The sequence below is a fragment of the Haliotis rufescens genome, unplaced genomic scaffold, assembly GCF_023055435.1.
Source record: "Haliotis rufescens isolate VD_foot unplaced genomic scaffold, xgHalRufe1.0.p SCAF_15, whole genome shotgun sequence".
In the NCBI taxonomy this organism is placed as follows: Eukaryota; Metazoa; Mollusca; class Gastropoda; order Lepetellida; family Haliotidae; genus Haliotis; species Haliotis rufescens.
The window spans coordinates 10,568,734-10,591,544 of NW_025963835.1; the positions used below are offsets into that span (position 1 = coordinate 10,568,734).

At 39.4% G+C, this 22,811-nt stretch overlaps 1 protein-coding gene across 1 annotated transcript in view; it reads left to right on the plus strand.

Annotated features, from left to right (window-relative positions):
* Positions 1–522: 522 nt before the first annotated feature.
* Positions 523–22,811, plus strand: part of LOC124110411 — a 75,474-nt gene continuing 53,185 nt past the window's right edge. The window contains exon 1 of the mRNA XM_046469763.2: positions 523–4,403. Within this exon, the coding sequence (XP_046325719.2) occupies positions 1,118–4,403 (3,286 nt within the window). The 5' untranslated portion in view covers positions 523–1,117. The remainder of the gene's footprint in view (positions 4,404–22,811) is intronic.

Sequence of the window (22,811 nt, forward strand, 5' to 3'; positions counted from 1 at the left end):
AAAGTAACTATGGTATGCTAATTTGTATATACCACTTCATGCCCATCCCTTCTCAACAACAGGTATGAAAAGAACGTTTTCTACATGTGTCTGCTGGCATCGTTAAACTCCCGGAAATAATTATATAAAGAAATGGTTAGAATGTTCTTAAAGGGAAATGTTAAACACACACGATAGATGATTACTTTTTGCATATTGTAACAGATGATATTTGAAGAATAGGTTGGTAACGGAACGTGTACAACATGAAAGTGTTGTTTAACAGACCGGAGGCATCTAGTTTCATACTCAATTTACATTTCAACTAATGCCATTTCTCTGCGTTTAATGTTAACCCATTCCAAATCACTCAACAACATCAAATCAACTTTGTAAAAACGCAAATAAAGAAATAAATGTGCTTGGTAATTTCTAAACTGTGGAGAGGTGATGTTATCAGCAGAGCAAGGAATACTCTTCACGTGTGTGCGTAGAGGGACTTGCGTAGTGCCGAGCCTGGCCTTTCATTCCAGCACTGTAGCCCAACACTTGGATAGCGAGTACCTCCCAATCTCTGGAGCTTCATATCCGTACACTTTCCACAGAGGCTGCTTAGTCAAGTCGGAGGTGTACGTTACACTCCCAGCTAGATGCATGTGGGTAGGCGGCGGGCGCGCATTGCTGCCGTGTCTTCCACTCTGAAGGATATTTTGCTGTAGGAATATTCATTGTACTTTTTTTCATTGATGGATATTATTTAGTGACGAACATTGTGGAAGGATTTGCGATTTGCACGTGTGAAATCTATGTTATTATGATGATGATCAATCAGGTACGTGCTATTTTTGGTGGTTGATTGGTTTAGTGTATTGGCAGCGGCTGACTACGCTGCCGTGAGATTAGGAAAAGTTGTCAGTGTACAGACGAATGCGCTGGGGTAGGATGGAATGCCTTAAAATTGCCACCTTCTTCCCACAGAGAGGCTTGTGTAAACCTAATTACGATTCATATCATGGATACGCCGAGCATTAAAGGAGAGTTTGTACCCAATAGAAAGGTGAGAAAGAGAGAGAAAAATTCTTGTATAATCTGTGCATGAATACTTTCCAATAGGTGAGACTGTGGAATTTATGGCATAATGGATTCAAACGTAACAGGTGAGAGTGAACAAGTGGATGGAGAGATGGTTAGAGGCACAGAAGATTCTGCTGAAAAGAAAGGGAAAAGACTCTCTCGGAAAAAGAGTAAAAATCGAAGTAGGAAAAAACGCTCACATTCCAAAGTTACCTCTGACGGGGCTGCTGAACCCGTAGAGGCAGACGACATGAAAGAAACTTCGGCGGGTACTTTAGCTCGCCAGCATTCCATAAACTCGCGTGAACAGAAGACACGTTCTTTAAGCGGGTCAAGGAAGCGATTGTCAGGGTGGTTTAAAAGAAAAAGCAGATCTGAGAGTCGTGGACGGAGGAGTAAGTCAGAGACGGAGCTGTCAAATGTTGACCAGAATACCGGGACAAAGAGACATGAGAGTGCCGAGGACATTAAACGAGGGTCCAGAAACTATGACAATAGGGGCAGTACATATGAAGTGTATGACATTACCAAACAACCTAGGGACAGATTGCGGAGGATGACAGTGCGAGATGCTGAGAAGGAGAGGAGACGGAGGTTAGTGGCATCTGGTTATGTGTTGTCCAATCTGAACAAACAGGTTGAAACTGAGGTGGTGGCTGAGGAAAGAACAAGAACAGCATCTCTGCCTGACATTACTTCTGTAGATTCACATGGAGATAAAACTAATGAACACAAGCCTGATGAAAGTAAAGATGTTGTTGACGGTGCTAGTGCCTTGGTTAGGGGAAGTGTTACCTTGCCGAGAGAAAAGAAAAACAGGTTTGGCAAAAAACAAAAAGGTTTGAAATCTGGACGTGTGAGCATAGAAGCTGACAGTGATGATAATATTATCAGTGATAATGCGCCTCAAATATCGGCCAGATCACAGGATGATGATCAGAATATAAGTGAAAAGAATGGACAAGCAGAGAGAGAATCACCACAGACACAAATTGAGGTGATGGTACATGATATAGCTAATTTGTTAGAAAGGGACAAGTCGACAGGACAAGAAAACACTGTTGACGTGAAGCCTCATATGGAGGTCCAACAAGATAATGTTAAGAAGGCAACATCCAATATACAAGCCAAAGATGCCGGAGATATCTCTAGTAATCAAAATGACGCGAAGAACGGCACTGAATTTAGTGTTAGTGAAAGTGAGAGACTTGTCACGCTTATGGAAGGTATATACAATAGAAATACGAAAAAGACTCCCACTGTTGCAGTGTCTAGTGTGCCCCCTTCTAAGGCCATCTCCCGATGGCAAAACGCTATCATGGATGTCCAGAAGAAACGAAGGAAAAAGTCGTTGTCACTCTTCCTTGAACTCAGTCGTTCACCAAACCCCCATTCCTCAATGTCGATGAGTGGGGGGCGGGATTTATCTCCTGGGCGACTTCTGGGTAAAGCAAGAAGTCCTTCGCCGAGACCTAAAATTGTCAGCATGGCTAAAGAAACAGGACACGAATCTCGGAAATCATTATCTCCAAATCGGAAGCCTGAAGAGACATCAATTGAGCTCAGTCCTGTTGTAGAAATGCCTAATGACAACGAAAATAAAACCAAAAATATTAAAATTACATTAGGCGTGCCTCATCAGATTGATAGATCACTAAGTGATGGGGAGGGTAAGACTGTTCTTGACAAAACTGCAAAATTGACCCAGAAGTGTCATCGCAGTCATTCAGCTGTTAGCGAACCATCACAGGAGACAGCCAGGCATGAGTACGGGTACGCGAATGGGGATAGAAATGGAGTTCCTGTAATGGGGACCAGTGTTCAGAAGAAGTACAAAAGAACATTTTCTCCTAAAAGACAAGAGTCTGTGCCAGTACCCGATCAAGACAAAACAACAACCGACGAAGGCATTGACGGTGACACGTGTAAACAGCCAGAGAAAAAAGATCATACTCAGCTTAGCGATTCTCAAAAAGAAAACAAAAAGGAGGAAGAAGAACTACAGAATACAAAGCGAGAGGCTACAAAATCGCCCGAGAGAGCTGATGACATTGAGAATAATACTGACAATACTGAAATGAACAAAGCCCTCGAAAACAGGGGCAGAGAATCTCAAAAAAGGCGCCGAAAAACCGGGAGATCATTTAGAAGGAAGAGGGAAGTCCATGAAGAGGTTATTGAGGCCAAAACGACCCAGGAGTCAGAGGCAGAAGTTGTTAAGGGAGAAGAAATGTCCCCTGTTCGACTGATGTATGACAAGTGTACACAAACATCCGAAATCGACCTGTCTGAGAAATCTAAACTCTTTGGAAAAAGTAAAAAGAATAACAAGAAAGAGAGAAAGGAGAAAGAAAAGGAGAAGAAAAAATTGAAAGACGTAGCATCACTTGTACACGATGCTAACAAAGAGGAAGAAAAGAAACTGGGCAAGGCCGAAGAACCAGGAAATAACAAGACAGTTGATAATGAAAGGGAAGGGGACAACAATGAAAGTGAAAAGCAAGATTCTAATAAAAATTCTCCCGAACACGAAACCTCTCCTGAATTTACAGAGAATGAGAAGAATACACCTGAAAATGATTCAAAGCCCAAACCAAAGAAGTTATCCTTTACCACACTAGTTTTCCTGAAACAGCGAATCGCCAGTAGAAGGAACAAGAAAGTACTTGAAGAGAAGAAAAATATTTCTGATCAGGATCCTGTTAAGGATATGTTTCTTATTGAGAATGAGATAAATCTCAGCAAACTTGCGGACATTAAAGAGACTGACATACTTGATGATGAAATTATTGAGCCTGATGTTTCACTTGATCTTCCCAGGAAACAAATCAGGTTCGAACCTGTAGCATCTGATGAGCCCATTCAAGGAGAGGAACCTCTGCCTCCCCTTGCAAGAAGCAGAACAAAGAGGCTAAGTAGTAGAAGAGAAAGTACAATGAGGGAAAAAAGAAGAAAGTGTCTACAATGTTGTAAGAAAGCTACTGCTTTCCTCTTCTCACATATCGGATTGTGTTCTCTTGTTGTTGCCTATACTATCATGGGGGGCTTTATATTTAAGGCAATTGAAGGACCTTTCGAGAATAAGGTTAAAACAAAAATCAGAGAGACAAGGATTAAGATGGTTGACAAAATGTTGCAGCATGCAACAGAACTTAGCTTGTCTGAGATTGGACATGAAAATTTTACTGCACTTGTGGATCAACAATTAAAGGATTTTCAAAAGACAGTGTTTAAAGAAACAAAAGATCATGGGTGGGACGGAAAGGACAAGAGCGACGCAGACATCCCAGAAATGCAATGGTCATTTGCTAGTTCCTTACTCTACGCAATCACAGTGATGACAACAATTGGTGAGTTCATTATTTGTTCATCATATGCGCTATGTCATAACAACAGATTATAATCACATAGAATCAATGCACAATTTGAAAAACTTTTTTCCCGAACATTAACGACGGTATAAACTTTTATATAATGCAGATGTTTTGCAGACGCTTTACTTCTTCATTTAGAAGTACCTAGGTAGCATGATTTTAGAGAAACAAATACAGTTTGCTGAACAGGGACCCCATTATAAAGTTAAACATGATTCCTTTACTGTGACAAAAAACTAATTTGTCAAACATTATCAAACCCTTTCACCGTTTAACATTTAAACCAAATATCAGTTTCCCAATAGGCTTTGTAACACTTCATTCGAATGCATCCCTATGGTCATCAAACCAACCTGTAAATTTGTCTCCTTACAACTACAATTTATTAACCCTGTAATCTAGCAATACAGATAGATGGCACAAAGAAAACTTAATATTATGCTTCAACTTTTGCAACAATATTGGAAATATTATTGTAACAGGGTATTTTCTCTCATATACAATATAGATCAGTCTGAAACTACGTTGCAAATAACGAGTATCTAATACCTGTGCTCACCAAACTATCAATGATACTATTACCAGACAGTACTATTGCACACACAAGATAACTCGTACACATTAAACGTGTTACGCACCATTCCATATCCACGCAGTCACACCATAACAATGGTGTAAACATATGGAGAATGTTGCAGTAGCCGTTTTACTGAGTATCAAATAAACCCCTATGACGTCACAAGACACCATGTTCTGGATGATAATGCCCAATGTGGGATGCACATGTAGAGGATCTCTTCCATGAAATATAACTACCGGGGCATCTTTCTGTGAATAAATTATTAAGCTGAGTGTTTTGAATAGCAGAAAGAACGTGAAGGGGAAATTAATATGTTTTCTTGTGTCGTAGTTACCCTCATATACCTGCATATAATTTTGCAAATAAGTTTTGAATAGATTGATAACTGGTAATATAACTTGCGTATGCACAACGGGATGTGGTATAGAACGTAATGGAATGACACAAATAGAATCGGTATGACTGATGAATTAAAAAAGGCAATAACGATATACCAGTCAAACACCGTTGTGTCGAACTTACGGTTGTATCGAAGTAAAAGCATCGTCCCTGCGTATTTCTTCTTTATTCATCATTTTCGGTTGTGTCGAACTTCGGATAACTCGAAGTATTTACGTGGGTCCCATCAACTTCGACACAACGGTGTTTCACTGTATCACCTTCCAGGGTTCGAAGCGGTTGCAGTGGAAGCAGGTTGAAATGGCGTTTGTTAAAGCTAGATACAGACGTCGATGAAGTGAAATCATGCAACATTCTTGTTCAAGCAGCAATGTAGTGCAGGCCATTGGAAAGGCGTGGTATTGAGGCTTACATTTTCTACACGAGAAGAAACAGCGAGTGTGGGAGGAAGGAGTTTGTGAACGTAGGTGAGAGCATGGGAGCGCGTGACAGACATACTGTAAGGTCTGGAGAAACGGGTTCGTCTTTCTCCTCAACCTTAACCACATGTTCACGGTGTTGCAGACTGGCTATCCGTCACAATCGCTTCCCGTGCATAACGATTAGTGGTCAAATCGCGTTTCATTAGTAAGACTTCTTGTTTCGCAGCAGGGGCACGATCTCCTGACCACATTCCATTTGTAGGTGGCAATAAGTGTGCTTGGGGGAAGTGCATTTACATAAACATGAACGATGGGGTATTACATTACTCTAGACCCAACTGTAGAAGATGAACATTGTAAAGGGGACAATGCAGAGGTTTTAAGTTCGACATACATACATACATACATACATACATACATACATACATACATACATACATTGTTGTTTCAACAGTTGTAACATTACAAGATTGAAGGTGTTGGATAAGTTTCAATTATCAGTATAATGATATTCAAAAATCGTACATGTGAAGATGCATGTTGACCTATATTTTACCAGATTTTGCTAAAATTTATAGAAGCTATAAAATCCTTTCCATAATCATAGAACATCTCTGCAAAAAGCAGCTACATATCATCATCATGTGTTTATGAATCACTATCACATGCCCCAGCGGGGGCAGTCATCACAAACACATGTAAAGCCTAATCAACTGTCCGCCCGAAAAAACACATTATGTTACAAGTCAAAATGGGGAATTGTATCGGACATATCTTTTGTCACTAATGCGTCCTGGTACAACACAACGTTATTTTCTGCTTTTGAAGTCGACAATGGAAATGCATATATGTTTCACTTAAATACTCGTATATTGTCATCGTGTTTTAAAGTGAAACAAAGGAGAAGGGTCAAGTATAGGTCACATTGTTCCAAAGATAACAGCGATCTCTGTTTTATTCTTTGGCGTTATTACAATAAGATTAGAATGTTTGCACACATTTGATACTGCACTGAACAATATGAAGTTGATATAGGAAAAGACAACTTAAAAAAGCGACATGTACACCTCACGGGCCACGTACCATGCCATGTTATAATCTAAACGTAGTACGTTAAATCATGGGCTGTTTATTTCTTATGTTTTAATCCACCGTTATTCTTGCTAATTAAAAGGTATAATTTAATTGTCCTGACGGTGATAAACCTAACTTCGTAAGTCACATGGACGTGTTTCATTTATGTTTGTGTTTGGAAACGTGTCATATCGAACCAGTTCACAATGCATTTGTGTATATCATTCCTTCTTTGTCGGAGTCGGGTCTTCTATAGGTTTACATTTCCTTGCTTCCGCGTGGATGTCTAAACTGAAACATGGTTACATAATAACAATTTCAAAGTGTCTATTGCAACCCGTCAAATCCATAACAACTGCAATCCAGTCATGCATCAACCAATCAGCATCGAGATGAAGTAGCTGACATAATACGTGTGTACCGTCACAGTTATCTTTCAATTGAATGTACATTTTATGTTATATCTCGATAAAGAAGTTCATGAAACATTCTGAGGTCTACCATCATGAACAAGTTACAGGGTGTGATAATTATATCGACCATGTATGTTTACACGTTCACACACGGGTTCATGATTTTGGTGAATATTCACTTTAGTGAATATGTACGTTTCGTTATATTCAATATAAACTTTGACAATTCACAGTAGGAGAACTATTCGCTGCACCAATTCACAATTCACAATTCCCTTGTTTCCTCGCCGATCCTGGCAACTGGAGGGCACAATAAGTATAATATCACTACTCAAACAGTGGTAAAGGAAACGATTAACACTTTGTCATATAAACACAGTCGACGGTAGCCCAAACGACCGTTGCATCTGTAAACAGCACATCAAATCTTCAGAGGAGACCCAACTAAGGTAAACACATATCCCCGATTAACCCCCACTCCATAAGAGAAGTCAAGAAAGTAAACTATTAAGGCATTTCCATAGGAAGGACGTGCACTCGAAAATGCACAAAACGCATTACAATGAATAGCCTTTTCTTTTTCGTTGAACACGCGGTAAGCTGTTTGGAACAAAACTTTCACCTAATGGCAGTAATACTAGCATGGAAGGTGGGATGGCCTCTTCTGTGTTGCTGTCTGGTAGGCTAAGAATAGTCAGAGCATATTGAAGTAACGAGATACTAAGATCCTGTTTATAGGTCTGTGGGTAAAGTGTCCAGTTTCTAATGAGATCAAGGGTTGAGGCCTATGACCTACCAAGGCAGGTTTGCCACCGATGCAGAAAATTATGTTCAGCTTGTTGTCCTTTGCTGATGGGCGACAAGGCGGCGTTGTGCTCGACGTTGTAGTGGTGTTGGTGTAGTTGTAGCTGCTGAAGGCGGGAACCGATAGATGATACAGCAAATACGATAAACATTTCCTTTGCGTGGGAGAGGCAGCCTGTTACGATGATGATGCGGTAGGAACGGATGGCACACCGTGACTTGGGAAAGTATTCAGCCTTATGCCTAGACAGAGAAAACCTTAAACATATATTCTTGTCTTTCCAGGCTTCTCAATTTGATACCAAATTACTCTTAAAATGTCCAGTATTGTTTATGTAATTGACTGGCGTCAAAAGCATTTTTGAAATATCACGTTCTGAAACCACAATTGCAACCATGAAAATTGACAAATATATTTGAAAGGTAATAAATTCATCCACATATACATAAAATACATTATCTAATATAAGAATCAATGCCATTAATGAATGAATATTGCTCTACGGCCCTTCAGACATGTTACAGCTTTTTTTCTACGAAAAGACCGTGTATGCATGTATGACCGGCAATGACTTATACTGAACATGACCATAAGCCACGTATTCAGCAACATCAAGACAGGGGACGGGGAAAATGGGCTTCTATTGTATGCGCTTGGGGAATAGAACCCGGGTCTTCGAAGCGACAAGCGAATGCCTCAGCCACTATACTGCCCAACGTGCCTGTGGATAATGATATACGCATTACATAATACTGTTTCATATTGAGTTTCGTACAATCTCTGATTCTCTTCTCCATATTCTATCTAGGAGCAAAGCAAACATCTGGACCCCGAGAAGTAGGGACAGGAATTGGTGTTATATTGCTAGAATGACTGCCAAGGACATTCCATGGCAAGGCAGACCATCGGGATGAGCAGGTCGCAGCTGAGACCCTGGCTGATATTACGTTCATTAGCGTATCGATAAAGATTTAACTGGTCCAATCTCAGAACATCAACCGGCACCGCATCATGGCTGTGATATAGAGTATGACTCAAAACACTCACTCGTTGGCATATCGAAACGATATGCTGAAGGTAATGAACGTCTCCTTTATTCTATAATCCTTCAGACAAACCCGCAAGTCGCGTTCAGTTCCTATTCCTGGTTCACGTTCCAGCAAGCACAAGGACCACCATAAGCCAAGGATACTACAACAAGAGTGTTCGACTGTCGTAACGGTTGGATCACTTGTGAAACGAGTCAAGAACTTTGAACCTTCCCACCATCAAACTGTACGAACCATGTGACACGATCGTATATATTACTGCGCCAGACCTCATTACGGTGTGTCCTCCGTTGATGCGGGGAATACCATTCTTACTGTTGGAGTGTATGGCCATGAAATATAGTAGATAATAATCACCTATGTCATGTATAGCTTGAATGCTATAGTATTTAGTTACCAAAATACTCACCCCTCTCCTCTGCGGCTCAGGATGATGCGAAAGAATATCCACAGGGGTAGGGGTAACGAGGTCGCATATCAAGGAGGTATTTTGCCGAAACGAAATCTGGACGGTATTTGCGTCTGCCTAATACTTATTGACGTGCAAGACAAACACTGCACATGTCTCCGCCGTGAGAACAACACAACTATTCCAGGAATGGCACTAATGACATAGCCTACCACTCATACCTCGGTGGTCGGGTGTCAGGGTAGGGTGGCCTCACGTTGAACATAACGGTTCGATTCCCGTCATGATTATTCAAAACCGTTGCGAAAAACGAACATATCAAACATGCTGCGGTTTCCACTTAAAAAAACGCCATTTGATATTTGTGACTCTTGGAACTATTACTGTCATAGTTGGCATTCTTAGTGATAATGGAATAATTTGAGATTGAATATAATGTGGACCTATTCAAACTCGTATATTTCTCTGTATACATTTGGTAATGAGGATATATCCGCTCGTCATTAGTAAATATTATGCAGTAATCGTGCAAAAGGGTTATCGGGTTTTTCAATTGTCAACAGTTTCGTTGCAATGTGAGACATATAAGTACTTTTATTATTAAGATTAAAATAATTATTGGAATTTTTATAACATTAAATAAAGTTATTAGAGTATGTTTCAAATACAACGCCTGAGAAGGATTCAGATTAAGGTGTGTGACACAAACATCCATAAACACACCACCAATGGAAATAAAAAAAATTCTATGAACGCGATCATGTGTCAAATCACAAGGAATATGCAATAATGTTCAAAATTCGTTTTTGTTTTGAATATGTTGTGTTATGGGTATAACATGGAACATATTGTCCATGGAACCTAATTACGTGCTGTTGAAGGTCAAGGTCAAGTTGCTGTTGACCCAGAAATAGACAGGACCATCGAAGTCCAGTTGATGCTTCTCAAAATATAGCGTTTGTTGTTATAGTTACACAACAAACATTCTATATTTTAAGAAGATTTGTAATAATTTGATGGAGAATCACAATAACACAGATTCATCAATTTGTTTAAGCAGTACAAGGGTTTTGTATCCTAGGTATCATGTTGCGGGACAGCAGGCTTGTAATGATGTTCCTCGTGGGACTGTTAGTAGCTGTACACATGGGAACTATTAGGGAGTTTATCGGTAGACGGCGATATGAGAACCTGGTTTTGATATGTTACGTTCCTCGGACGTTACAATACTGCATACCGTTCTGATAACACGCTATGCTTGCCAAGGAAGCCAGTCAGTTTAACGGTTCATCTCTGTATACTGACTAAAATGCTAGGAGAATTTCAGGAATCTTACAAAATGTTAAGAGATTTCCTTTCTCTCTGCTTGTCAGATATATATCATCTTTATGTTATTATCTTATAAATGACCGTGATAACGTTTTATTTATTGTGAACAGTTAGAACAGAAGATGCATTGGACTGTCATCTACATGTATATGAGGTGAAGAAGTAATTTATTAAAAAATAATGATACAGTTTTAAACTAGTGCTAAATCAATCTTGACGGCAAAGTTATGGATTGCTGCTTAGGAATGTGTCTTTAAGTACAGGTACCATAATGAGATAACCCAGGGACGGTGAATAAACAGCCGGAGGTACATACCATGAATAGTTCGGATAATCAGTATTCTTCCAAGTTGGTTCTGCCGACGTATAAGGGAGGTTAAACATCACCTTTTTTCGCATAAATTTCTCATGAATGTACAACTGGTACTGCAGTGGGGCACAGGTGGCCCAGTCGTCAGAGGAGTTGCAATTTGCTGGGCTGAGTTGGGTTCCTTATGCGCACCAGAGACCTATGATCTATTTGTCCAGATTATATTTCCACGTGTGTTAGCACCATACCCGATGTCTAAGAACTTCATCGCTGATACCCACACCAAGATGACACGCGACGTTAAATCAAACTCACTCACTGTTATTGCAAGGGAAATAAAATAGTACTTTCTGTAAAGGAGCGTCTTTCCACCTTTGTGCATTGGTGACGCACTGTCAGGTAATACAAAATAGAACTATTCAATTGTCTACTTCCATTCTATTCGGGCATATAACCAGCATCGCCATGACGTATTCATGACGAAATGACGAAATCAATGAACGTTCTGTGACGTAGGAACTATATCTATCGTTTTCTCCCAAATCCCAAGACCTACATCAGCAGAACCTTGTGAGAACCTCTGTAGACGATGATAAGATCGGCTGGCTGGCCTTCCTGCAAATTAACCCAGGAGCTATCATGTAGACAGCAGCTGCCGAACACTCGCCCTGATAAACATCACACCGCTCGAGCGTCGATGATTCTCCAGATGAACTATACTAATACCAAGACACTAAATGCATGTACTTGTGTGGTGCCAATGTTCTATATTTGTACCTTTGTGTAAACTGTGGGATATAACCAAGAACCTGGTTTATACGGACCACACCTCACTATTCCGATCACCTGTCGTTCATGATCAATTATTCATGAAAAAAATGTTAGGATAGAAGCTCACTTGACTGATGAAAACAAAGTGTCCGGTTTAACGAGTGTCTTTATGAGATTTTAAAAGATCAGATTACAAAAAGTGTGTTTTATGGTGCTATGCATTTGTTCAATGTCTGCACCTGCGCAATACATTACGTTTATGTAGAAACTGGTTGTTTTTGTCAGTATTCTGTGCGTGTTAACAGCATGCAGTAGCTTAATTTTATTAACAATGAACCAAATTAATGTTCATCGCCCACTGAAAGTGTGCTGTATGTTGTAGAGAAATAATACCTATAAAGAAATAATAACAAACTAAGTGTAAAATTATTAATTGGTTGCCCGGAGTGTGATTACAAGTACTCTCTTCAATCACTGAACGCCATAACCACTAGTTGCTCGCGTGTTTCACCTGAACATTCATACGCAGCTGCGAACATCCTTTAAAGTGTGACTCATTCTCTGAACCTGTTGGTCTTACTCCACCTCTGCCAGGGCATCGGATTAAAGGGGAACCTTGTTTAATTATATCATACATTTGGTTTCATTTCATCGTTATAACTTTATCTTTCAAACTCCTTGAACTCATCATTCGGCTCGTTTTGAATTCCACACCATTAGCCAGATTACTTCGTGTAGCGATCTTTCATATCGTTGGATAAGGCACGGAAACTCACCGGAAATACATAATCACCATCAAGTAAAAACATTGCATAAATTCACACGTCATTGACTAGTTTCCTTGATTATATTTCATACCTAGTTGAACGGTACAGATAAAAACTTGTTTACTTATCGTTTGTGTTGCCCATCAATCCCACTTTCTTTGACATATCAGGACATCCAATCTTTAGAAATTGGTTCAAAGAGGAAATTAAGCCTACTGTCCGCAAGCAAGATATATAATTCTGTTATAAATGTTTTCATTATCGTTCTGAAATATAATGTATCTCATGGCTGACTTTTGTTTGATAAGATATGTTTTACTTAACTTCATGGGGAACGTTTTTGTTATTTTCTGAACATTATTAGTGTAAGTATAAAACTGCGTTGTCATCTTTTCATCATCTTGAGCGGTTGTGAGATAATTGGACACATTATTACCAACTTGTTATGGTGGAGGTGAGTTTTGAACATATTTATTTTTCTTTCTTCCGGATGAAGCGTATGTAGTGTTACAGAATATGTTGTGCTGATGTAACCATACAAGCACAAGCGCAAGCACATGCGCAAGCACCGGTTGGTTTTCAGTGTTATCAAACAGATTAAATGTATACTGTTATGGAAAGGGTATGTTTATTTGAACAGTACTTTCAATTCAGCTGGGGCAAGTTCAATACTTAGTGTACGCTAAGCGAGTAATGTGCCGCAGACTGTTGAAAAAATACCTTTCAGTGAGTGATCCCACAAAAAAGAAACATTAAATGCCAAAATGTCTGACACAGCTAGAACCACTCTGTTAACATAAGGACAGTGTTAAAACAAATACAAATAGACGTTGTAGATGCGGAAGTTTCAACAAACTTATCAATTCAATAAGTTGGATTGGTTTCTGTTAAGTACTTGTCACGGTCGGTCTACTTAACTAATGTGGAACAATGGTGGGCATACTGGTTAAGTGTCCTGTGAACCCATGTTTGATTTACACATTAGTACAATATGTAATGCCTATTATTAATGGTTAGGGTTGCAGTTCTATTTATAGGTGCAGGATCCGCTGATCGTGGGTTCGAGTCCCAGATTCGCCCTGATTTTGATCCTTGGATACATACACGAGCGCATCGGCTCACCATAGTCGTACACGTTTGCGACTATTCTCAATTTGGACTTTTGTAATGACACGCCTTCAGATGAAAGTAATATTGTTTGGGTGGCCTTAACCCCAACTCACTTCCTCAATATTTAATGTCTGTGGAATCTCTGATGATCAGTTCAGTCCGCAATTCGCCCTGAGAACAATGGCCATAGATCACTACGGTATTACAAAAGATTTACAATCATATACAATCCCTTTTGCACTACAAATGATTTACAATCAGTAGAGATAATCACTCCTTCATTACAAAATATATACGATGAGCATAACCAATCATTACATTATTATCAATTTTATTTACAGTCAGCACGCCATACGCTACACATTTATGATCTCTGCACGGTTTTAATTGTCATAATTCGGGCAAAGAAATAAACACGGAGTATGTTGATACACAACGTTAGCGAAGTGCGCACCTGGACGGTTTCTGATGTATGTCTGACGGCGAACAGAATCAACCACTATCATTACAGGGGATGCACATGTTGAAAAGAGCATCGCACCAACTGATTATATGCAGTATTTGGCGCAGACGCGTTAATTAAATCTTAGACAGTTACAGTGGATTTACGATATTGTGCTGCAGTTTGTACGGTCACTGTAGACCATGGTGCCGGGAGAACCCTCCTCACCAGGTGGCGGGCCTCAGTACTCTCACCCTCGTTCTCCGCACCGCTGAAAACAGAAATAAGCTGGATACACACTATCAGTATCTACCCTTGACTTACATCGCCTCAGGTGTCGTTGCAGGGAAATCGACAATATTTGTGCTCTTGTGTATGTCATTCAGTGTTTCTGTCATTGCTTCCCTAAATTAGGAATCTTCATGTATCATGATCATAAACACATCTCTTTCATGATTTGGTTTAGAGCCTTTAGATATATCTATATACCCATATCACACCCCTGTCTTACCACGTACATAGTATTTGAACATTAATTATTTAGATTAACTACGGCAACTCCATGCCAGTACTGCCATCGGTGTATTACGTCTCATCACAGCCTATTGATGACGATCTATATTAACTTCTACTATTAATTATGCATTTGGTCTGACTAGATATTGAATTATTTCGATAACTAGCATAATTAACTTCTTCCGGGATTCGGGAAAAGAGTTTTTCTGGGCTAGCGGTGTTTTCGTGAAATTGTACTCGTCTGACAGAGTTTTAACACATAAAGCACTCTTCCTTGTTAACCACCTATAGAGGCCCTCGAACTAAAGTACAGGATATTTTATACGAATGCTAGTCTTTATTTTAGTCCTCTATGTGTAAACATCCTTGGCTCAACACCATTCACAGGTGCAACAGCTTTTATGCAAATCTGTTTTTCCCTTGTAGCTCAATTTTTATGCATATATCTACCGCGTTGAGTTCATTAAACCACGTACGTGACAAAACATACATCCATGAACATATTCACACATACAAATATATATGTTCTTGATATTCTTTATCAAAAGTAACAGTTGTTAGTCCAATTGATAATCGTCTCCTTTTGCCTGGAATCGTAGCAATACACTTCAAGTTGAATTCAATATGTAAATTCTGAGGAGGAGGTTTTACCCATCGTTTGTGCGGTGCATTAAACGTAGGCGTAACGGCAATACAAACACAACCTAGGCTATCTTTAGGCTATTGAAAGGTTCTTTATTGATGATAAAGATTTTTTCTGGCATCAGTTAGTGTCTTATGTTCGAGTTATGAACGGGTACGTCTTTCCATAATTGTTATTGTTCAGGTAAAATGTTCCATAACTTGTTCACCAAGCAAGCACATGTTCTAAATTATAAGGGCAAATACAAAAGCATGACGCAGTAAGTCATAAACTACTTTTAAGACTGTTAAGAATCAAACATTTTCGTTGTGTAAGTGTGATTATAGACATACAATACATGTACTCATGCATCTGTTTGAGTTAACCTGGGATCAGTGTTAGAGAAGTAATCAAGTGCACTGCATGTTTTTATGCAGATTCTTTGATAGGCATTTCCAAGTTGGAAGAATATGAAGTTGTGACACTTTTATGGATACAGAAGATGTTATCCATTATAGTTTCATGTCTTCATCTCTTTCATGCATTTGCTGATTCTGAGTTCGAAGGTCATTTTCGACCATATGATGATCCATTGTTTGTCACCACCATTAGCTGGTAAATGTCACTGGCATACTTTGTTGTAGAATCTGCTCGCGCTGAAAGCTAACACGTCGTGATATAACTAAAATGCTGCTAAAAGTTTATTATTTCACAACGTGGACTTGGCAGCTCACGATATAAGTCCCACTTCTTGCGGCTGCCAAGACTCATCATACTGCCATCAACCTGTTCATATGATCAAATGTGACTTCTCTATTGTTGACAATAAAAGCCTAAGTCAGTCATTCAAATATGATCAAGATATTGTGAGCACCCTTCTAGTAAGTGGAATCACAACTTCAAAAATCATGCTGCCAGTACTTCTCCAGGGTGAACATAGTAAATTGTTTTGAGACAGTATCAAAAGCTGTTTCAAAGTATGTATGCAAAGTATGTGATCTAGACTACCAGTTGTCGGACTTCATTTTGTGGAAGCCTTGGTGGCTGAGTGGGTGAGATCGCTGACTTTGTGTGCTGGCGATTAGGTGTCTCACTCTGGGAGTTTGGGTTCGAATCCCGGATGGGACTCAACCTAAAAAAGTACTAGAATCTGCACCTTACCAAGAAAGTGTTTTATCCCAAATATAACATGTGTAACATCTTCATGATTTAGTAGGAATCGTAGAATGGAATCGAAGTTCGAATCGTGAATATAAAAACGGGTTTTGTCGCTTTTGTTTACATAATGTTTAAGATTAATGTATATATAAGCGACAGAACCGTTTCCATAAGCATAACAAATCTCTCCTAAAAGCAGAGACAATTGTATAATACAGACTATATCATAGGCATGTGGCTATAAATCACTATCAAACAGTTACTATGTCAAGTGTTCGCAAAATGGCGATCCAGCCTTTCTTATCAAAAACTTTTACCTCATTAATAATAACTAGAAAAAAAACAGATGAAACCAGTAGTTAGGGAGAATACAACGCACATATTTTCCGGAACACCAAGACAGGACTCCGACACATTTGACTGTTGTTTTATTATAAAAATGCCTACCCCCTGACCCCGTAACGTTCACCATTGCCACATCAAAATCGCCAAAGAGGAACGCCAGACCCAGTGTGCGTCGTAAGGTGTCCGCGGCCCTTCAGCTGATCCTCACAACACAGATGATACTCGGCATATGGCGCACGACTGATTGTGTTAGTGCATTGCGCATAACGTCAATATTTGCCCAGTCTTGTTTGCTAGTTTTATCAGCTTTGATGAAATACACAACACCTCAGTAACACATATTCGCAGTACAACAAGAGCGCGGTAGGTGTTCACAGGCGTTAGTTGTATAAATCAGATCATATCTATATGTGCAGTCACATGCAGCTTTTATCTTAATAATGATAAGATAAATACACATATAGGCTTACAGATCACTGACAGCCGGCACATGCTATATGCATAACGTTAGTCGTAGCGAATACCAGGTCTCGAAGAAGGTAAACGATTCTTAAGGCAAGGTATGTATCTCTTCAACTGGTTCCCCGTAGAAGCGATTAGGTATGGCAATGTGGCGCCGTTTTTATGACATCTAGAACTGATGGTTAATCTCATTTGTGCCAGGCCTTTTTCTCACTGCTGACATTTATAGTTACATTTAAGTAACTTTGAATATAAATTGAAATGAAAAATAAAACTCCCACCTGTGCCTGGATTGAGTGTGCCTACACCAAATGTCAACATATTGTTTGATTCAAAAGTCATGTTACATATACATATACCATGTGAACAAACTGTAGGCCCTGTAGGGTAGGCTACTGGTTAAAGCATTGCTCCTCACACTGTAAATAGGGTTCAAATCCCACATAGATACAATGCATGAAGTTAATTACTGGTGTTACCAGGCGGAATATTGCCCCAATATTTGCTAAAAGAAGCAAAAACAACAGGCCACAATGTATTAATTTGGCCTTTTGCTCATGTAAGAAAAAGATCAAACCAGCAGAAAAACCGGATAGCTTTGTTGTCTTTCGATTTTCACATGAACTTGTATATATAGTTCTACAAAGGGATCACGTGTAGATATACATGGGACACGAGTGGCGCAGTCATGAGCTGCAATTCGCTGTCCCTGGAACATTTCGCGGATTCGAATCTCTGATTCACCATGATAATGTTTGTTAGCACTATGCCCTTGCGGGGCGGTCGGGTAGCCTAGTGGTTAAAGTATTCGCCCGTCACGCCGATTGCCCGGGTTCGATTCCGGACATGGGTACAAGGAGTGAGGCCCTGTTCTGATGTCCCCCGCCGCGATATTGCTGGAATATTGCTCAAAACTGCGTAAATCCATACTCACTGACTCATTATGTTCTTGCTGGTGGGTTTCACCAAAGTGTTTCCTGATAATATCTTTTAGCAATTTTGTTTGTGCTGACAAGGAGACCTAAGACCTAGTCTAACCTAATTTAGTCTAAAACATACATAATATTACCTTTTATCATCTGGATTAAATTACCCGAAGAATGTATTTAAATGGTATTATATCAAAAACACGTGTATTTTAATATGTCTGTATTTAACTAACGCCAGTAGTTGGAGCAAGAAGTTTAACTCACATTTAAGATAGATTATGCTTTAAGACCACCGTATAGAAGCGATATAAACCAGTCCTTAGAATGTTTTTCAAGATGAAAAAGAGCAATGCAAATACCTGGATTATATCTAATTAGTGTACTTAACACTCAAGAAGCAGTTCATATTTCTGTCAAAACTGATAGGATTCAGAAGTAAATAAAACCGCGTGCGAACCCCTACTGCCATAAATATCACCCGCGTCATTTACTGAACAAACTTATACTTTTTTCAAAAGGTAAGTGGTGGCATGTGGTCCTGTGTGCAGTGCATGAGCCACAAACCAGGCTAAACAACGTTGGTGGCGGAGAGTAGTTGAATGGGTGACCGCAATCGGCGGCTTAATTCCTCGGGGTTTCTTGGATTTGCCATTTGTTCACCCGGCAGTGAATGGGTACCTGGCACAATGCGATGGTACTTTGACTGTTAACCTTTTGTCGCCTTAGAGGCAGCTGGGTTGTATACGCCCAAGGGAACTGAGAATAAAAATCCAGTGCACTCTGATCCATTGACTAAGGCATAATGTAGCATTTTGAGCATGATTTAGGGTGTGTGTTTGGCCAAAGTAAATATGCATATTATTATATGTTATGGAACATCACATGTGCATAAAAAACTAAAAATCGAATTTTGCAACCCCATATTATGTCCTATAGCGTATTGTACAAATTGACAACCATATTAAAAATTACTTGTCATTAAAGAAGGTGTGTGAGTGACTAAGACTTAGTAAGTAGACCTAATCATGGCTTTAGTGCGCACAGACAGCGGTCGGTAATATGGCTCATTTTGTGTAAGGGAATATGGGAAAACGGCAGTTGTAGCAATATTATAGCAATATCTTTGTCTTCGCACATAATATCTATATATGGAATAGAACCCACGTCACAGACTCGGCTACCTCACCACCAGATTTAGCACTGATGAGATTTGTCAACCATATCGCGTCATTAAGGCTTGGTCCAAAATTTCAACCATACCGAACATACCATGATCAGAAGATCTACGGCTAACATCGTGTCATGTTCTAACTTAACACAACGTGCCTAAAGTATAATGTAAATTTTCAACATAATCGGACATAACGTTCTTAAAGTCTAATGGGAATTTGCAACAGAGAACTGGCCACAACATATGCTTATATTTGTAACATCTGGTGAAACGGAACTATCCTGAAGATGAAACACCTTCAGGGAAATATTGATATTTAAGTCTCCATCCATGTCTATGGTTGTATAATCAGAACTGCAGTGTCTGTGTAGTAATGCTGTGTTTGTGCATCAGAGCTTCAGGTGTGTCTTGAAATAATATCCCCAAAACTGTCTAAAGTGATTTTGCTTTTGGGATGGGACACTCCTCCGGTCTTTGGTGGAGCACATTGATTACACATGCTATTTTGAAAAGAAAACAAAATCCATATTTGATATACACAACGGCACGTGCGCAGTGCGAGCGAAAGCAAACAGTGAATTCTCTATCCGACTGTGTAATAAACACTCTACGTGATATGCTTTTTCTGCAAAGAAATGTTTCGTATTCGCCCGGATCCTGCTGTGAGTAATGTAAATATTTTCAATTTTCAGGCACCCAATCCTTGACCTTTTACTCCATATTTGAATTCCCGTAGGCCGATTGTAACGTAATATCACTCATCAATGAAAACGATATTTTATCTTGAGATCTGTATGCGATCGAGTTATCTCCCCTGCGGCTCAAAGTAACTCACAGAAACACTTTGCCATGTGTGCATTCACTAGCGTGGTGCCAGATTTGGCAGACACCTTTTGTGCATTAAATTAGATGGTAAGCGCCAGACGGGAATGCCAAGCGAAATTGCACAATTCTGACAATCGTTTTAAGCTGCCAAAATAATCGTTTTTCCTACCGTCTTTGCTACTTGCACGACTCTAGGTAGCTACATCAGTATAATCAGGCATTAGTACACTTGACATTACACAGTACACTGTGTTATATGTCACCTACAATCTACAGAACACTGTTCCAGTTATGTTCTACAATCTACAGTACACTGTGTTATATGTCATCTACAATCTAGAGAAAGACTGTACCATTTGTGTTCTGCGATCTACAGTACATTATACTACAATCTACAGTACAATCAGTTATATGTCTTCTACAATCCACTGTATACTGTACCATTTGTGTTCTACATTTTTATATACACTATACTATTTGTTATTGTATATGGTCATCTTCAAGATGAGCCATCCGCGTCATTATACGAGTCCATTAAGGTTCATTTCATAAATAATCTCATCATAATCTCACCATGACCAAAAGGCCCAAGTGAGCACATACTCGATGACATTATATTTCTTCTCAGAACAAACTGGAAGTATGGACATGAAATTGAAGGACATCATACAGACTATAACATGTTTGCTCATTAAATACACATAACATCGAAATATATATATATATATATAGCACCTGAAGAGCCGCTGAACGGCGAAAGATCTTGTGTGGATAAAGAAGTTTTGACAAGCACGAATATCTAGACTCTGTTTTTTTCTATATTTAATACTTATACTCCTGATGAAATCACTTGTTTATATATGTGTATTACAAAGCAAATCAAGGTCGAACGTAAAGTGCATGCGCTCTCAAACATTAACACAGTCCCAGGGTTGGTTTACATGTCAATGAAAACGGCCGGAAGATCATGTGGCGCCATTGTTTATTCCACATTAGTTATTTGGGGTGTCCGCAGGGCAGGACACGCCAAGGTCCCTGAAACCGCGATGTCTGTTTGTTAAATAAACCTGGCTCTGAGTTACCTGAGATGAGATACCGCTTGAGAGCATCGGTTTCACACCAACCACGTCAGGTTCAGGTCTCGTGGTCACCTCGCGGTATTTCACGAGAACATGTGCTGACTTCTCGCCTTGCGAGTATTCGTGTCTCGTGTCATTAGCTTTCAAAGCTATTCCTCTGACATTTGTATCACCTTATCTTTCCGATGCACATGATACTCCGACCGCATTCTGCATCATAAACAATTTCAATAATTTCTGCGATATAATTGTCACGTAAGCTGGTATGTTTGCCATAGGTTAAAGCAGTCGTTAGAGCAGGTTTATCAACCCTATCGATTACAATGAATGTGGCATTTCAAAGAACCGCCAACAGACGAATGAGAGGAACTCTTTATTTGCTTGTTTTCTTATGAATATAATGTGCATGATGTGGGGGTATCTGGAGTTGGATTGCAACAGATGGTGCACAGATAAGGAACACACCTTTCTGATCAGCTTGATCATTGTTTCAACGTTTAATACAACTGAGATAATTGGATATTTCCTTGAGGCCATGTCAGATCTGCAAACATATACACTAACACTGTGTTTAAAACCGACAGAGCAAATTAACTTCGTTTCCTGTTTTTGTTAAGTCTTCGTGTCACCAAACACCATATAAACATGCAATTAATATTGAATTTTCTTTATATATCTACAATAATATAATACTAGGGCACAGATTCAGCATTTCGTCCTTCCTGTAAATTTCAGGAATCTCCAGTCAAATTATTTGCCCACGTGAGTAGTTCAGGCACTGTATCACTTTCTTCACGTGTTTGCCTGCAGTCGATTCACTGATCGAGTGAAGGGTTGCTCAATTTAGGTCTGACGTTTTTTGTCGCTCCATTCATCTTGAAGGGTAACTGGAGATTGCAAAACATCCAAGGATTTCGTGTGCACATGCAGTAGTCTTTCTGCATGATATGACATTGACACAACATAGATAATTTTAATTGAGTATGGTTTTACGTCGCGTTCAGTATCGTTCAAGGTATATAACGAATAGACAATACGAATAGGCTTCCCAAATACGCCACGTTGTAATGATTGACGGAGTATTTATAAGAAACATGATGGATAGACCTGTTTTTGCCTCAGACCATATTTAACAACCTTTCAACATTAGCAATAACGTTTGATGTATTGAGGAGGTTGGAAATGTAGGACCTTCAATTGATCGATTGATTGACTTGATCCTTATTTCAGCCATTGATATCAAGTGTGTATTACTCACTTCAAAAGTGTATACATTATACAGACTTATAATTCTTCAATACATTACTGCACATGTATCCTATGGGTTAACATTTAAGTCAACACTGATTGTAAAACGCTGACGTTTGAGACGACTGGGTCAATTCTTGTTATCTTTC